Source organism: Panulirus ornatus, chromosome 68 (assembly GCF_036320965.1).
Source record: "Panulirus ornatus isolate Po-2019 chromosome 68, ASM3632096v1, whole genome shotgun sequence".
NCBI lineage: Eukaryota > Metazoa > Arthropoda > Malacostraca > Decapoda > Palinuridae > Panulirus > Panulirus ornatus.
In genome coordinates, this window is record NC_092291.1 from 8,836,476 (window position 1) to 8,854,564 (window position 18,089).

General features: G+C 42.5%; 1 protein-coding gene across 1 annotated transcript; it reads right to left on the bottom strand.

Moving 5' to 3' along the window:
• Positions 1–6,758: 6,758 nt before the first annotated feature.
• On the bottom strand, positions 6,759–12,068 carry LOC139747428 (uncharacterized). Its single transcript, XM_071659766.1, has 4 exons — positions 11,158–12,068; positions 9,064–9,130; positions 7,963–8,232; positions 6,759–7,159 (listed from the first exon to the last, which is right to left on the bottom strand). The coding sequence occupies exons 1-4, from the start codon at positions 11,237–11,239 to the stop codon at positions 7,042–7,044; spliced, it is 537 nt and encodes a 178-aa protein (XP_071515867.1). The 5' UTR covers positions 11,240–12,068; the 3' UTR covers positions 6,759–7,041.
• Positions 12,069–18,089: the final 6,021 nt, after the last annotated feature.

The following is an 18,089-nucleotide window of genomic DNA, read 5'->3' on the forward strand; positions in this document are numbered from 1 at the left end:
CCTTGAACCAAGACTGGCCCCACCGCACCCTTCTTGCTACCTCGAACAATTTTCACGCCTTGGCCATCGATCGCTACTTGTTTACAGCCAGTCAACAAATTTCCTAACTAACGAGATATAACACCATGTGATATTTTGGGATAATAGCCTTTGATGAGGAACTTCAGTGACCAATCTCTGAAAATCTTAATAAAAGACGTAATTCGGTTTACTCTCATCATACATGTTGATTACATCATAAGATAAACCCAGCATACTTGTCAGACATGAACGATTGCGTCGAGCATCATTCTAGAAATCGTCAATGGAATGGTGATCGTCTAAAAGGTTTTCGGTCTTAACTACGAACATCAAACTAACTGGGCAATTACAACGGTGCAGCGTCTGTCAGTGTGTAACAAAACTTATCTATGAGCAATGGGACGAGGGCTGGAACACCAGGAGGGTCAACTTTCACTAACAGGGTCCCAATTCACCAGGAGGATGGTCCCATTCACTCACCATCAGCAGGTAACCTACGACCTGTCCAGTGTTGACACTAGCTAGAAGAAGCTTTTTCACCTGCGGCATATCATCTACTCACGTGTCTCCCACTGGCTGCCCAAATGACACCAACAGCTACGTATTATAGGTGACTGGACTGAGACTGGAAGGTGGTGATGGGCCTTCGGAAGCAGACAGCCGGACGACGCTCACCGTGAAGGACTACAGCCATGGAATGTGACTTCGCTGCTACCCCTAAGCCGATGGCTTTGCTGAGGATTGTGTTGGGGCTGACTGGTTCGAAAGCTTTGGTTGAAGTCAACCAAAGTAAGAGCCGAAGAAGTCTTTTGTCCCCTCAAGTTCAATAGATTCAGTTATGGAAATTGTCGAGGGAATGAGAGTTGAACGAGGTTTTAATACTAAACTACTGAGATGTCTTTGAAACTTGAAGTGTATAAGTAAGACCAATCATATTCGAGGCAACAACAATTAATCATAGCTCACCGAGAAGCTGTGGCTTTCTGAACTACAGTAATGGGAAGACACATGAAGCCCTCCAGAGGAACAACTTTCCTGCTGGAATGAAACATCGCTGATGGGGTAGACGGGTCTGGATCGCTCAGCGGGAGAACTCATTGTAGAGTTTCATGAGCAGCAAGACAGTGAGTGAAGTGGAACCTTTACCTCGAAGCTATGTGGGCCGTCTGGCAACTTCAGATTTATGCACTGACTGTGGGAGAGTTAGGGCTGGACGGCAAGCTGGTGCTATCAAGGTGTGTGTGTGTGTGTGTGTGGTTGATAAGCAGTGTGAGGTTGCTTAGCAGTAATGGGGTGGGTATGTACACCTCCGGCTACTAGCAAGAAGATGAACGCGGGTTTGAGAGACATGGTGGAGAATACTGAAATCACTTTAGTGGTCTGATAGAACCAGGTCACGTTTGTTGACCATGTCAGTAATCTGACACATCAGCCAGCGCCTGCCTCCGGGATGGCAGTGGATCAGCCACGCCTCAATAGCATATTCATGAACGTCCCAATGATGGAAATTGCGTAGATCATTAACAGGAACGTCTCCGAGCTCAACCACATTCCCCATCCAACACAACCTTCACATACTGACGTAGCAACAAACAATGTTTAATCTATGTGCTCACCACAATTGTGACCGTTTCGTTCACAGAATTGTAAAAATTTGGACATTTAACTCACCTCGCATCTGCAAAGATGGAGGCAAAAACCATGATATTATATATATATATATATATATATATATATATATATATATATATATATATATATATATATATATATATATATATATATATATATATGTCTTTATATCTATCATACTTTGTCGCTGTCTCCCGCGTTAGCGAGGTAGCGCAACGAAACAGAAGAAAATAATGGCCTAACCCACCCACATGCACATGTATATACATACACGTCCACACACACACATAGACATACCTATGCATTTCAACGTATACATATATATCCATACACAGACATATACATATATACACATGTTCATAAATCATACTTGCTGCCTTTATTCATTTCCGTCGCCACCCCGCCACACATGAAATGACAACCCCCTCCACCCGCACGTGCGCGAGGTATAGCTAGGAAAAGACGACAAAGGCCACATTTGTTCACAGTCTCTACCTGTCATGTATAATGCACCCAAATCACAGCTTCCTTTCCACATCCAGGCCCCACAAAACTTTACATGGTTTACCCCAGACGCTTCAAATGCCCTGGTTTCATCCATTGACAGCACGTCGACCCCGGTATACCACATCGTTCCAATTCACTCTATTCCTTGCACGCCTTTCACCCTCCTGCATGTTCAGGCCCCGACCGCTCAAAATCTTTTTCCCTCCATCCTTCCACCTCCAATTTGGTCTCCACCTTTTCGTTCCCTCCACCTCTGACACATATATCCTCTTTGTCAGTCTTTCCTCACTCATTCTCTCCATGTGACGAAACCATTTCAAAACACCTTCTTCTGCTCTCTCACGCTCCCAGAACATTCGCCCCCTCCTCCACCCTGTGACTCATATATATATATATATATATATATATATATATATATATATATATATATATATATATATATATATATATATATATATACCAGCTAGAGAATGAGTGTGAGCGGATGTGCCCATTTTTCGTGTGTTTCCTGGTGCTACCCCTCCACGCAGGGGGTGGCGATGCTGTTTCCTGTGGGGCAGGGTGGCGCCGAGAATGGACGGGGCCGAGCAAGTATATATATATGTGTGTGTGAGTGTGTGTGTGTGTGTGTGTGTGTGTGTGTGTGTGTGTGTGTGTGTGCAAGTGGATGGGATCTTTCTTCGTCAGCTTCCTGGCGCTACCTCGCCAACACTGGAAGATGCGATCAAATATAATATACATATATGAATATTCGAGGGATCCTCCTTCACAGCCTATCAATGATGAATCTACTTTGCCTACCTTGCTGATAGGACGCGTTTAGGATTTGTTACTCGAACCTTCTGACACAATTTTTCCAAACACCGTTTCGTCTCGCGAGGCTGCTAAACATCGGCTGATAACCACTCCTCATTAGAGGGAACAGGCGAGTGAGCGGATGTGTTCTTGCTTCAACCAAACACACTGGGTCCAGCGCTGGCATAGAGAACAACAGGAAGTCCACTTCCCCTGAGAGAAAAAAAAAAAAATAGTAAAATCCAAAATAGAATAGTCTCCCCATTATATTAACTGCAGTACAATAACAGAAAATGAATATTTGTTGAGCTATATCTATTTTAAATATTCTACTATGTAAAATAGAATTTACTAATATATCCAAGTTGATTCAATGCACTCATATATATATATATATATATATATATATATATATATATATATATATATATATGTATGTATGTATATATATATATATATATATATATATATATATATATATATAGAGAGAGAGAGAGAGAGAGAGAGAGAGAGAGAGAGAGAGAGAGAGAGAGATCTTGTTGCATACGAGAGGTAAGCAAGGAACACCCGTGGGAAGAATTGATCATTCCACTTGATGTGGTTGATGAATGACTGGGATCCTGATACATTATTTACACGTATAGAGTTTAATGACTTTCACCAGTTGTTAGCAATGGAAATAGAAATGTAAAGAAGTATTCAACCAAGTTCGAGGGTAGTGGACGACTGGAATAATTTTACGTAATTATATTGCAACTGATGACTATACAATAGTTCAAGAAGTCGTACGAGAGTGTTCAAGAAGTGGGCCCCACTTGCGTAGAACTCCCTCCTCGTACAGTAGTAAATATTACACACACTGAAGAATCAAACAGTCTGTTGGCAAAATGAACATCACATCTAATCATATGGATAAGGAAATTTGGGGCGAGCTATTCACAACATGAACTACAACTGGATTCAACTTCTCAGGTCTGGTCACCCCGCCTAAAGAAGTACCATGGAGGAGAGAAGAGTAAGTGGCAAGCTGATCATAGCCTTCAAGTTCCTAAATGAACTGGAGTCTATAAAGAGAAAAAGTTTCTCGCGAGATGAAGTTGGGAGGGTACACTGCTCCAGTGGCGGGATGGTGGACTTTTTAAGTGGATTGACGGCCGAGAAAAAGCTAGAGACGAATCTCTCAAGTGGGACCCGTGCAATGGGTCCTTACAAAAGATTTAATAAGAGGGTAATTTGGGGCCATTAAATGCCTGCATGATCAAGACTCATATCTGGGTATGTTTTTGACATATGATTCGAAATGAGGCTTCATAATATTCGCCGCCTGACAGTCTTCATATGTGATGAATAGGTATTACCAGACCCTGACCGTTTGAGGTTACGCCGGTAATCAAAATTCACCTTTGGTGAGGCTTTATTATTTGGAGCACAGCTGGATCAATGAATTCAGTCCAAAGGAATATATCGTTTCGACGCTACTGTAATATCGCAGCCTTGGAACTCAAGCGTAACTAGAAAAAAATCTGTAGTGCTGGAGATTTCCAAAGCGTTTGAGAGCTTTATCCTCTTCGTACCGGTGTAGATTTCACGCTTGAAGCTATTAATACAAAAACTCCTTGATCGATATTTGATCAGATTTCTGGCATGATATAAGAAGCATTTACCAGTTAACAGTACCAGTGCAAAGAATAAGAAACATGGAAAAGAATTACAAATGTAAACGTCAACACGCTTATAACGAAATTAAAATCCAGCACGTGAAAAAACACAAAGCACAAATGGAAGATAGATTATGGTAAGATAAGAAAATATGCATATGTATATATACATAAAGAACAACCCGTTATACAAAATTAACACTCACCAGGCCAAGTTACCCAAGACGGGAATCCTAGCCACAGTTGTTCCTTGTCTAAGTCAGTGTTTGACTTGCATCACTACGCTGACGAAGCTCTCATAGCCTCGATCAGTCTCTGCCACGTCACGAAAGGCAACTGACATGTTGCCTAAAGATATAACAATGACAGAACTGCCAGATACAAGCCATTCCATAACAGACCCTACAGGTAGGGTACATAAAGGTCGATCAGCCTTGACAACAGAAGAAATTCACCGGTTTGGAAGCGATAGTTTAACAATTACCATTTACAAACAAACATTAACGAATGTCAAAAATCTAATGTTAAAACATAACACAAATGATTTATAATAAAAAGACAAATAATATATACATATATATATATATATATATATATATATATATATATATATATATATATATATATATATATATATATATATATATTATCCCTGGGGATAGGGGAGAAAGAATACTTCCTACGTATTCCCTGCGTGTCGTAGAAGGCGACTAAAAGGGAAGGGAGCGGGTGGCTGGAAATCCTCCCCTCTCATTTTTTTTTTTTAATTTTCCAAAAAAAGGAACAGAGAAGGGGGCCAGGTGAGGATTTTCCCTCCAAGGCCCAGTCCTCTGTTCTTAACGCTACCTCGCAAACGCGGGAAATGGCGAATAGTATAAAAAAAAAAAAAAAAAAATATATATATATATATATATATATATATATATATATATATATATACCGAGATCATGGCTGGGTCTCACGTGAACAGTACACCGTCAGGTCTGTAGCTGACGGATCATAAGCAAGTAACGTGGAGTCAGCGGGTGTGCTACTCAAACTGCATGGATTAGATGGAAGTGGTAGGTTGTCTCACCTCTTCCTCCCTCTCAGACGGACTAGCTGGGAGAGGTGTGAGTGGCAACCTTTTCTCTTAGGCCTGAGAGGGCAAGACACGTACCAACCTTGAGAAACCGCCCTGCATTGTAACAACACATTGTGTATGGCTGTTGGTATGTGACTTGGTGGGTGATACAGACTAACAATTTGTTTTCTCTTTTGATGGATCGCATATTACCCAGATCACACTTTAAGCAATATTACGTGATAATAGTATATGGTCTGTAGACTCCGTGCGCAGGAACGGCCAAGAATATAGCCAAATACCCAAAAGCATAACTAAAAACCTTAGCCAAGATGAAATACAACATTTGCACTGATCTAACAAACTGTCCAACAGCTTTCCTTCCCTTCCATTAATTCTGACGACACTTTAACATTGTATCTCTATTAATCAAGTTACTTCACGAATCAGCTGTTTCTTCCAATGAGGTGCTCCTTTGGCTATCGCTTGTCACAACTTGACAGTTGTGTGAAGGACTGACTATTCCTCTACATTTCATCATTTCACTTCCTGCATCGTCTTATCTTTTATGAAAGGATGATTTCTAATCGCATCTTCCGAATATGGCCTGGATACACGTGTAAGGCGATGTGCACCTCGAACACTGAACTAGTTCCACTCGACTCTGAATTCAACAATGTTACTTTATAATGTCTTTTGTTGGCTTTTATGGTTGTCTTTTTGCTGATAACTTGGATGGATTCGCACTATTGGTACTGCCAGTATTTTCGTTTTTTTTTTTCCGAAGGAGGAAGGAGGAATATGGCTGCAAACGAGAAAAAATGATGGGTTTATACATGCAGAAGGTGACTGAGATTGATATTTCAGATCAATTATGATTATCATTTATCGTGTGGGTTCTACAGACCCTCAGAATACAAAACAGGTGAATGTTGTTTGCATGTGTCAGAATATAAATATCAAGTATCATGTTACCAGCATAATGTTTAAATCAGCCGAAGCAAGAAACCTTGAGATCAAACCTAGTCAGGATTTCACAATGCTATTCAGAAAATTTGAAAGCAGGAACACCAAACAATCAGTATCATCTTGAAAATTATCTATTTAAAAAAAAAAGTTTTTACTACAAAATCATATATAAAAACAATGTATTAAACTTAACCAATACATGATAACAACATAGACTATTTGAAAGACAAAGACAGTGTCGACGAACGTTGATCATCAAAAAGCAACCCCCAACAACTGACTTGATCACGTAAATACTGTAACAACAATGCAGCATTTCCAGAGGGGATATTTTGAAATACACTGCGCTGTAGAAATTCATTATGAAGAAAATTTTGACGAATCGTTGTTGTTTCATCAAAATCCTCTTGATCTGTGTCGGGCGTCGAGCAGGAAGTTCCTCCAACTGTACCACCTGCCCACCCTGGGGTCCGTCATCCTTGGGGCCTTCAGATGCGCCACCACGTCTTCACACCTGTCACGGGAGAACAATTCATAAGACGTGGTGATGAATATGGACGTACAATAGTACATGCCATGAAATAACTAGAAATCAAAACATATGGCCACAGTGAAAGTGAAAGTAGTCGTAAAATTATCCTAATCACCCAAAGAAGTTTTCGGTTGGTGGATGTAGGTTGCTGATAAGGGCGTTAATGATCCTGGCAATTCATGAGATTAAAGTTCAAACACCCAACGTCAGAAGGTTGACGCTAAAGCAATTACCCTTGTCTGGCCAGTATAAAAAAAAAAATCAATACGTTGATTTTATGCGTAATATCATATGCCTCAAAGATCACTGGATTTACAACTACCATCAACTAAATGTTACTGAATCACTATTTATACGTCTGACTAGTTGTATGTATTTTGATGAACTACGTGTATCCATGCCACCAAGGCTTGGACCATAAGCACTCATCTGGCTGCTGCTTCCCGCAGTTTCTGTGTGGATTCTGGCCACTCAAGGATTGAACGTTATGATATCTCTTCTCCCCTCGAACAGCTTAGCTGTGGAATTCTCTCCCTCCTGTCATCTTTCCCTCTCCTTGTGACCTTTCTGTCTTTAAGAGGCAGCCTCACAAACCCCTGCGAAGCCCTAATTAATTTCTACATCGTTAAATTTTTTCTTTGATCCTCGATGGCTTTTGGAGCATGTTCGCCCCTGCCATATCAGTCACAATAATGTTTTATGTATACACATACATATGTAAATCGATATGCAAGCAAATCACAGAATAGACAGACAGACACAAGAGAATATAGATTCAATCTCACCTGTCAAGCTCCGGGACATAGATCTCATAGGGCGCACATCTTAGGATCCTGGCGGTTCCCAGGTCTGGCAATGTGATGATTGAGCTGGGGTTTTTCGCAGCTTCCACATCCACAACCTCCTCAGGTGTGGCAAAAGCAACATCCTCAGCGTCCTCCACCGCAGTCACGTATTGCTGGGCCTCCTCCATCATCTTCGGAGAAAGGCTGATGATGTCAGGGCTCGATGAAGGGAAGATGTCGCTGCGGCTACGTTGACTTGCAGGGCGACATCTGCAACCATGTTAAGAAATTTACATGTCTGGTAAAAGTCACTGGAGACAAAAGTCACTCGAGGATACCTCTTTGTCTCATCGATTTTTGCAATACAAAGCCTATGACAGGAAAACAGATATGGAAGACACTTTCATTTATAGTGAAGAAGCCTATTTTCTCCTTGATGAATACGCTATTGTACGACGTAATGGTTACCGAAAGCTTCGGAACTTTGAACTTCGTCGCATAAATCTAAATGAAATCTGATATCATGATATCATAAATCATCAGTAACCATATATCAAAATGGAATCGACATTATATCTTCATGAAGGTTCGTGTACATTGCATAGTGAAAGTGTATGTAGTCTTAGAATCATCCTTAACACATTGAAAAGTTAATTGATGTCTGGAGCCCAATAAACAAATCATGAAAGACAATATTTGTCATTATTTGATGGTCTCATAGATTCCACTTTGAAGGATGTCAAAGTTAAATGGTTATCTGTCGTTATAGTTTCAGTCGTACAGTATTGTGGTGAGGGTGTGTATCCATCATGCCTAGCCAATCTTACAGAAGGGAAAACTGTGAGAGTAAAACGACGTTCTTGACCTGTGTGAATGTTGCATGATACTGCAGGTGCTCAGTGATTGTGAAGGTGCAGCAGATATTACGTATACTCATTGCATTTGTAGGCGCAATAGATTGTACGAATGTTCAATACGTGTGCAAGCAGAATGGATGGTACGGGTGCTCAGAGCTTGTGTAGATACAGCATGTGGTGCTCAGTACTTTGTGTGTAGGTGCTGCAGGTGCTCATGCGTGTGTTAAGTACAGCAGATGCTCACCTGATATTACCCGAGCTGTCCATGAAACAGCCCAGTAATTTGGCACCTGTCGTCTCGGCTCGCCTAGCTGTAAAGAATCGACAATTAACATTCCTATACCACACATACATGTTTGTTTATAGAGGAAAAATTATCAGCAAATTGATTACATTTATTCACATATAGGTGATGAATATATAAAAATAACTCATTCCATATGCCGATTTTTAACCATGACCTGACCTAACCTGACTGAGCAGGTACGAGGCGAAAGACAAAACCCTTAAATGCCGCTTTTTACTACTAATAATATCAGATGAAGGTGGCAGGCTGCGAGTGAGCAGGAAATCGAAGTCCCCTTCCACTGTGATGTTTCGCCACCAAAATCAAATTCATTCCATGGTGAGTATACCCTTTTTTCTTTTCTTAGCTAGTATATGCCACCCATTTGTCATATATATTACCACACTTCATCACGTCTGAGTGAACTTTACCTTAACAGAAAACTCGTTTTACACAAGGGGAGGGGGATGAAATGAAATGGCAACTGTAACCCTGGCGCTTCTGCCAGGTATGACAAATATTTTTGCGGTTTAGAAGCGGACACTGAGTTATGAGACAGTATAAATATGACAAAGATCGGATAGCCTCGTCTTTCCTACCAGTTTAAGCTCGTAGCAAAGAAATCCTCGCAAAATGACTGACTTGTGGCTGACGACAAGAGATGTCACCGAGCAACAACAGCATCCGGAAAGAAGTACTCTCTTAGAACTTGCATATAATCTCGTTATTAAGCTATATTAACTCTAGACTAACTAGAAAGTTAGGTTTATATGAAACCAATGTTAGCTAGTAAAATTTACCAGTACATAATTCTCCTGTCTGGTAAGAAGAAAGGGAGTTAGTGGTCGCTTACCCTGGGTACAGTAACCTAGCCACGAAATACAATACCGTTATAGGACGAAACCATGTTGACTAGCTAGTTTAACCACGGTCGTCCATGCTGGCAACGAATTTATGTATCTAATTCCCAACACATATAGAAGGTGGGCACTTAGACAATACTGCAACCGGGAAACTGAGAATGGGAAAAAGTACACGTATTTTTTAACTCAGATATTAAACAACAATGTATGTATGCAGTGATTTTTGGATGCCTATTCGTGTTTGTGTGTCATTGCCTGTTTGTGCATACGTGGAAGGTTTACACTCGTGAGGTTCTGCTAATGAAACATAGCCTATTGTTGTGTATACCCCTGTATTTTTCCAATAGTGATCATTTTTAAGTGCTTTGGCTTCGCTTGTTCCACGTGCCCACTACTATGCTGTTGGAGAAATGCTGCCCCGCGTCCCTCCGCACACTTTTGCATAATCTCCAGTTGTGCCTTCTTGCCCTGGACTCTCGTTACAGTATCAGAGATCTAGTCTATGCTGACGTTGTGATGGTTTTTAGATATCTGTATGTACTTATCCTCTCCTCTTAACCTACTTTCCTTCAGTGGTGGTTGATGAGTGCTTCTTTTTTTCTTTCTAGCCTCAACACTGCTGGAGCCCCGTCAGCGCGGATGTTCTAAACTTAGTGAAGCCTCAACTCTGCTGAAGCTCCAACACTAGAGAAGCCTTGACACTGTCAAAGACCCAGCGCTGGCGAAGCCCTGGCAACGCCTAAGTCCTAACGCTGTTGAAGCTCTGATATGACCAAAGCCTCAATATTGCTGAAGCCTCGACATTGTTTGAACGTCACACTAGCAGTTGGTTCTGGGTCCTGAAATGCTGCAGGCAAAGGATCGTGGATGACCAACCCTGATCAAGGTTTGCGACAGGATTGTGTAGATCCAGCACTTTCCCTGGTGTGTGAGACGAGGCGCTTAACCCGGTATGTGGGACGTAGTACCCGTCCTGATATGGTGTTATCTCACCACTCATTCTGAGGCGCAAGGAAAATCTTAACACAAACAATCTTAAGAAAAGACATGATACCTCTTCGGGTGTCTAATGAACAAGGCACTTACCTTTGAGTTTAAGAGACAATGGAGGCGCTTACCATCGTCTGCGTATGCAACAGGAGTCCCTCAGCCAACAGTTTGGGAGATAAAAAGAATATATGGCACTTACTGTTAAAGGCGAGGATGGTTGGAGAGAGCGCGTTGACGCAGGACACGCAGACGAAGAAGGCGACGAAGGTGGAGGCGTACATGTTGTTCCTGACAGATTCTCCTCAAAAGAAACTGTATCAAGTTAGGACAGCGATCGCCTGGTAAGGCTCTTGAGGTCCAGGGAGCTCTGGATAGCTGGGGAGTCAGGCCCACAACTGGTGAGGGACCAGGGGAACGTGAGTATTTATAGAAATGAGAGGAGAACCCCTGGGCTGTGCAGCGGTGCTCCGCCCCCTCAGGCCCACTTGGTTCTTGTCAAAACTAACCCATGTTGGCTCATAACGAGACCCCAAGGATATCCCTACCATGAACACCCTAAGACCAGAATGTGACCTGCTTGCTTGGGAAGTCAAAGACAACCAAACTGTTGTGGATCTTCTTTCAGTTTCCCAGGGCTCGATCGATGGCCAAGACCTTGAAAATGGAAAGATCTGACTTTCCTTCAATTATCAATCCTTTTCAAATTTTCGAATACATTTTACGTGCAACTTGGTGGGAGAAGGAGGGAAGAATATTTTAGCCTCAGGTCCCTAAAATCCTAAAAGTGCCACTGAAGTGCATCAACACTATAACTTTAATACCTTTCAGAATTTCATCGTTCAACTTTTTGCAGAATAAACTTTGTCAAATTTCATGTTAAAGAATTTTCATGATACCGAGCATTTCAAAATTATAGAAATTTTCAAACACCTGTCATTTCAGTGCACTGCAAGTCATTACTGTGGTTTATTTGTATAAAGGTGTATCCAAACCCCGGCTGACAATACAATCACTTTTTTTCAGTTGTCATGAAAACCAGAATAACTGCACAAATTGTTCACAGAGAAATAGTGCACTACGAAGTTATCCTGAGTCATGTTACAGCGAACTGTCCGACCACGCTGTAATGGCGTGACCTGGAAAGTTATGTCATGCCGGGCGATAGACGTCCCTTTGTCTGGTGACGTCAACTGGTGCCATGAGAGACGCCCCTGTGTCTGATGACGCTAACTGCGGCATTGAGGGACGTCCCCTGTGCCTGGGGACGTCAGCTAGGGCGCTGATAAACGTCTCTGTACCTGAGTATGTTAAATGGGACAGCGAAAGACGTCCCTACGCCTGGCAACGTCACATGGTGCAGTATGAAACTTCCCTTCTCACCCGCCTCGTATCCTTTATCCTTTTTGTTGATGTCAGAGTCAGTTTCAGGAAACCTATTTTCATCCTTAATGAGTAACTAACCCTCGTAAGGACCCTAAATCAAGTTTTATTGTTATAAGTTTTCCTTTAATTTTATCATGGTCACTGGCCAATTCTGCTCTCACTCCCAGCCGCTGAGGGCTCGCTGATTGTGTTCCGTCTTTCTCTGCCTGCCTCACCCGGTGGTGCACAATACTTTCCTCACGTCTTATATTTCTTATCTTATCTTTGCATGTCTGCAGCTTGCACGGAACTCGAACCTTGGAGAAAGAGTTTTTCCAGTCGATCCTCTTCTAACATCTACCTTCCTCCCTTCATTTTCCTTCAGGTTTGATAGGGTAAAAATACTTATCGTTTTTCTCGCATATATGCTTTTTTATCCTCGTATTTCATGTGAACCATGGCTTTCCTATACAAGGTACTTCCTCAGCGCTTTTATATTGTCCGTATCATGAGCGCTATTTGATCTAATACTGTGTCGATTTGCAATAGAATGCATTATAGAAAAGATGCAAGATCATCAACTTATTATCAACTTCAGTTTGTATGTGATTACGTATTGGTACTGAACGGGGATGTGAGTTTTACACCCATGACCCCCCGCCATATGGAATTCACTGCTTCCAACGCTGTGCCCGTGTTTACTTCCTACTTCTCTGGATTGGTTGATGTTCCGCGTGTCCACCACTGTCATGCTGAGGCAAAAACTTCCTCATGTAACACCCGCTGACCCTCCTCTTGCCCAACATTCTCGTATCATGTGATCATGTCTTCTCTTTGGCCTTCTCTCTATCTTTCTTATGGTGTTGTTGGCAGACTCAGCTCTGATGCCATCTCGCTCCGTTCCTCTGGACCTTCTTCAGTAATTCAAGAAATGAGATCAGAGCGTTACAGCATAGTTCAGCTGGGGTGAAATGCACGTTGTGTGTACATCTCTCTAAACACAGAAGGCGGTTTTCACGCGGATCAGAACATACAATTTACCTGCCTTACAACACCGAACATAATATTATTGTGATGGACTTAGTGGGATGGTGCTGGCACTTGCACTTCACAGTACGATTTTCGTAATTCGTTCACCTTGATACCGACTTTAAAATCTAGTCCATTTCATTTTTTTTTTTTCATCTTCATTACTGTTTATTTCACAGGCTACATTTTTCTGTTACTCATATATTCGATCACTGTGTATAATGATTTCAGAGATTCATTTATCGTTTTGATCATTTCCTCATACATGAATGTATATAGAAATATAAACTCAAATCATAAATCCCGCCAGTAATTAGCGCAATGATAAATGGAATCACTGAATCGTTATTGGCATTGTATACAGGTTTATGACTTATTCCCTGTTACCCAGCATACGTCTTTCAAGATTTTGATCCTCATCAGCACACATTCTGAATCTCACTTGGCAAGTCTGGTCCACAGGTTAGAAATGCTTGTCTCCTGCAGTCAGCCCTGTGGGACGGACACTAACTCCCTCACCCTCGACTTGCTTGAAAAGGCTTCTGTGTGACTTGCGTTTTCTCTTCTCTCTTCCGTAGGCATCGGTCCATCCTGAGCTGTCTTCACCTGGCACAGACGAAGAATTCTAACTTCACCATTAGTGTCCGGTAGTGGTCAATGACGAAGGCTTTCCATGTGCGAGTGTAATTACCGAATTGTAATCGTCTCTTTTGTGGTCCCCTATTTCCAACTATTTATTTGTAATCACCTGCTTGTAATTGATTATGCTGTGTGTACTTCTATTTATAGTATATATATATATATATATATATATATATATATATATATATATATATATATTCCTGAGTCCATGGGGAAAATGAAACACGATAAGTTCCCAAGTGCACTTTCGTGTAATAATCTCATCAGGAAGACACAAGAAAGAAATGTAAGTCAGCTGATATACAACGAAGAGACGTAGCTAGGACGCCATTTATATATATATATATATATATATATATATATATATATATATATATATATATATATATATATATATATATATATTTCATACTATTTGCCATTTCCCGCATTAGCGAGGTAGCGTTAAGAACAGAGGACTGGGCCTTTGAGGGAATATCCTCACATGGCCCCCTTCTCTGTTCCTTCTTTTGGAAAATTTAAAAAAAAAATGAGGGGAGGATTTCCAGCCCCCCGCTCCCTTCCCTTTTAGTCGCCTTCTACGACACGCAGGGAATACGTGGGAAGTATTCTTTCTCCCCTATCCTCAGGGATAATATATATATATATATATATATATATATATATATATATATATATATATATATATATATATATATATATATATATACTTATTATGTAAATGCACCTGAACCGTTTTAGAATTTGGGAGTACACTATGTACGTGCCTTGGGCATGTAATGTGTACACGATATCTACATTAGGTACGGAGTGGTGAATGATTGCGGTAGTATGTTAGCCAATATGTTGTTGGTGTTAGTATGTATATACATTATCTGTTGTGTGGGTGAGTGCTGTCACTGCAGCAGCCTTGCACGCACGTGCGTTTTTTGTAACGGCCCATGTGGCCTTGCCATGGTCATTTAAATGCTGTGCGAATGATCATTTTTTCGTGGCACAAGCTGAGGAGAGCGTAGTTAACATAGCTGGTCTGGTGGCGTCGCACTGCAGCAGCTGATGGTATCATAGCATGATAGACGGTAGCGTCACACCATGACCATTGGCTCACTAGCAGCTCATGGGACGTCCCAACGACTGTGGGGAAAGACCCAGATGGGAATAGCAAGATTTACTTACAGTTTGGATCAAGTGCGACGGGAAGTCCAACATTATTAGTCTCAGATGAAAGACAGCGTTAGAAGAAACGCGTCACTTGAAATTGAAAAAATGAAGAAATTCAACTCTACTGTAGTCTAGCGGGGCGATCACGTCAACACATCGTAGACACAAGCATCTGTTGAGAAGGCTTGCTGTAGGAGAGAACACCATAGATATCTGCTTGCTCGCGTAGTGGTTCTAAATGGGTCTTGGTTTGAGTCACTGCTTGGATGGCCGAGTCAGCAAGCAGATGATGGTGTGTGGGGATCTCCACCTCCCGCTCAGGTGTCTGACCTACACTATGGCACACACAGCACAGATCAGTCAGTCTGTCTCGAAGAGTTATCTGTATTCTTCATCAGGAGGGACTGGTTCCACCAGTACAGTGGAATGCTGATGTCACATCGCTACGGAATTTAAAAATCCATTTGAGCAATCTTATGGTAATGTTGTTGTGTTGTTGTTGTTTCTTTCTGCCTCTTAGGGTCAAACAAACGCGACGCATCATAAACAGAGGGGGGGGGGGGGGGGGGGGGGGGGGCCAGAGCAGCCACGACCGACCTCCGCCACATCTGACGAGGCTCACTCGATCGTCATTTCCCACTACCACAGTCAAGTGTTCAGGACTCGCCCGCTGAGCCTTTTATTTGACCCTCACGTGATTCATGGGGGTCATGGCGGTGACATTATGGCATGACGCAGTTCAGCTTGTGTCCCACTGTCTGTGCCTTTCGGAGCCAGACCTTCAGCTGTTGTGTGGACAACGAGCAGGGAAAACTCATTACAGTGCCCAGCCATAATCAAAATATCTCGGGGATTCGAACACGAATTCAGATCCGGTTCGAACCGTTGCTTGATCATGGCTGAAGTAATATGTTAGAGAGCTCAGCAGCAATCGGATGATTGTCATAAGAAGCTGACGTATATAATGTGGATGGGATCATAATAGATTCGGTGGACAATAGAAAAAACACGACTCTCTCTCTCTCTCTCTCTCTCTCTCTCTCTCTCTCTCTCTCTCTCTCTCTCTCTCTCTCTCTCTCTCTCTCTCTCTCTCTCTCTCTCTCTCTCTCTCTGCCTGCTTATCCAGAGGGTAAACATGAGCGGGGACATTAGTAACCATTGTTTATTCTCTCACTGTCAGCTGACTGAGGCGGGCGTCCTAATGTCCCCCATTCCCACACGCTCGTGTCCCTCGCTGGGTCCGAGTCTGCCTACGACGTACGCAGACCCTTTCTTGCCTTGATTACCTCGACTCCCTACACCACCTGTGCCTGTGGCAGACACACCCTCTTCTTCTCGTGCCGCTCTCCTCCACACTCACACACACACACACACACACACTGGCTCTGTCTCCCAAACTTACTTCGAGCATCTCAACTTGGTGGCCCTGACTCCTCGATCTCCGGTCTTGTCACTCGTATCCTTTCTCCCTCATTCGGCTGGTTTGTAATACCCTGATCGTGCCTTGGGCTGTATCCCCCAGCGTGCATCATCTTCTGTCTTCGTATTCCCTTAATGAACAGGGACACCAAGCGCTGTTACGCGTGCTGATTGTAATCAATGTGTACCATTTAATCACTACAGATTCATTCCCCTTTATTGTAATTCTTGTCTTTCTCAGGTCACTGGCCAGACAAGGATGTGTTCTTCTAGGATCACAGGGAACAAGGCCGGTAGTCGCCTCGTTACGCATTCGAATCTTAGTGTCATATTTACATATTCTGGCCGTTAGTGAGAGAGAGAGAGAGACTGGTATCTTGTTTGTCCTTCCCAGAGGCAGAGAGCCACACGCCCCAAGAGCGGCTGTACATCTAGAACAACAGCGACTGGAGTCTTGCTGCTGTTACCACCGGTGCTGATGATTGTGTGTGAGTGTGTGTGTGTGTGTGTGTGTGTGTGTGTGATCAACCTTCATGATCCAGCCGGGCCAAAACCTCACGGTGGAAGTGACGTTTCTCATACGGCTTCGACTATGTCTCCCTCTCCACCCGGCCCACTCGCCTTCGTCTGAAAGATTAAGGTCCTTGAGGAGGTTGTTGCATTTTCAGTATTCCGTCTGTTCGCGTCGGTGTCCACGGTATAAGGCAGGCCGTAAGAGGGGACGTGTTGAGAGAACAATGGTTGGCTGGCTCTGCTTCATCCCACAACACAAGGTACACACGATGAGAATTAGTCTGTGTGCTCTGACTGACGATGACCGTGTTAAGCCAAGGCAGAAATTGAAGGCATATTGTCGATTTTCAGGGATGAGGTAACTACATCCAGTATGATAATCTTATGCTATCAGTCTCTGCGAGTCGTTGATGATTAAACTACGACTTTATCAGCTTTAACGTAACCTAGTCTATCTTAACCTAAAGTAACCAAGAAGTTACATTTCCGACATTGTGGAATAACCATTCAACTATGTAACTCTTCTTTAACCTAAGTTAACCTTAACCTAACCCTAATCTAAACGAGGCGCAATGAAGCTTTCCGTTAATAAGACGTTAACGATATTTTGCTCAATATATTTCGTACATCTACCGACAGGAGACTGAACACTTTCGGATGACGGAGCCTCTTCCCGCCCCTCAATAGAGGCCGACCTCGACACGAGAACACAACGAAACCAACATAATAATGTGGTCAAGACAGGAATAGAAACCAGGTCACAACTCTCGTGGCTTCAGCGATGCCTCTGTAGTCGGCCAGAACTAATAAAGTACTACGATCCGGGTCAAGTGGCAACACTCCTGCTGCTTACGTTATATTTGTTTATAGGCGAGGGGGAATCGAAGCAAGAACCTGGGTACTCTGATGCCAGATTGTGGAGGTAGATGGCCACGTATCCTGGACAGGATTGCCTGTCCTTCATCAGGTTCAGCACCGGTAAAACTCCTCACAGACCCCTTCGTG

Excerpts from the sequence above, each read along its gene's own strand:
- LOC139747428 (XM_071659766.1), bottom strand. The coding sequence starts at position 11,239 with ATGTACGCCTCCACCTTCGTCGCCTTCTTCGTCTGCGTGTCCTGCGTC. Across the intron at positions 9,131-11,157 it reads AACCATCCTCGCCTTTAACA|CTAGGCGAGCCGAGACGACA; the intron begins GTAAGTGCCATA and ends GATTCTTTACAG. Across the intron at positions 8,233-9,063 it reads GACAGCTCGGGTAATATCAG|ATGTCGCCCTGCAAGTCAAC; the intron begins GTGAGCATCTGC and ends ACATGGTTGCAG.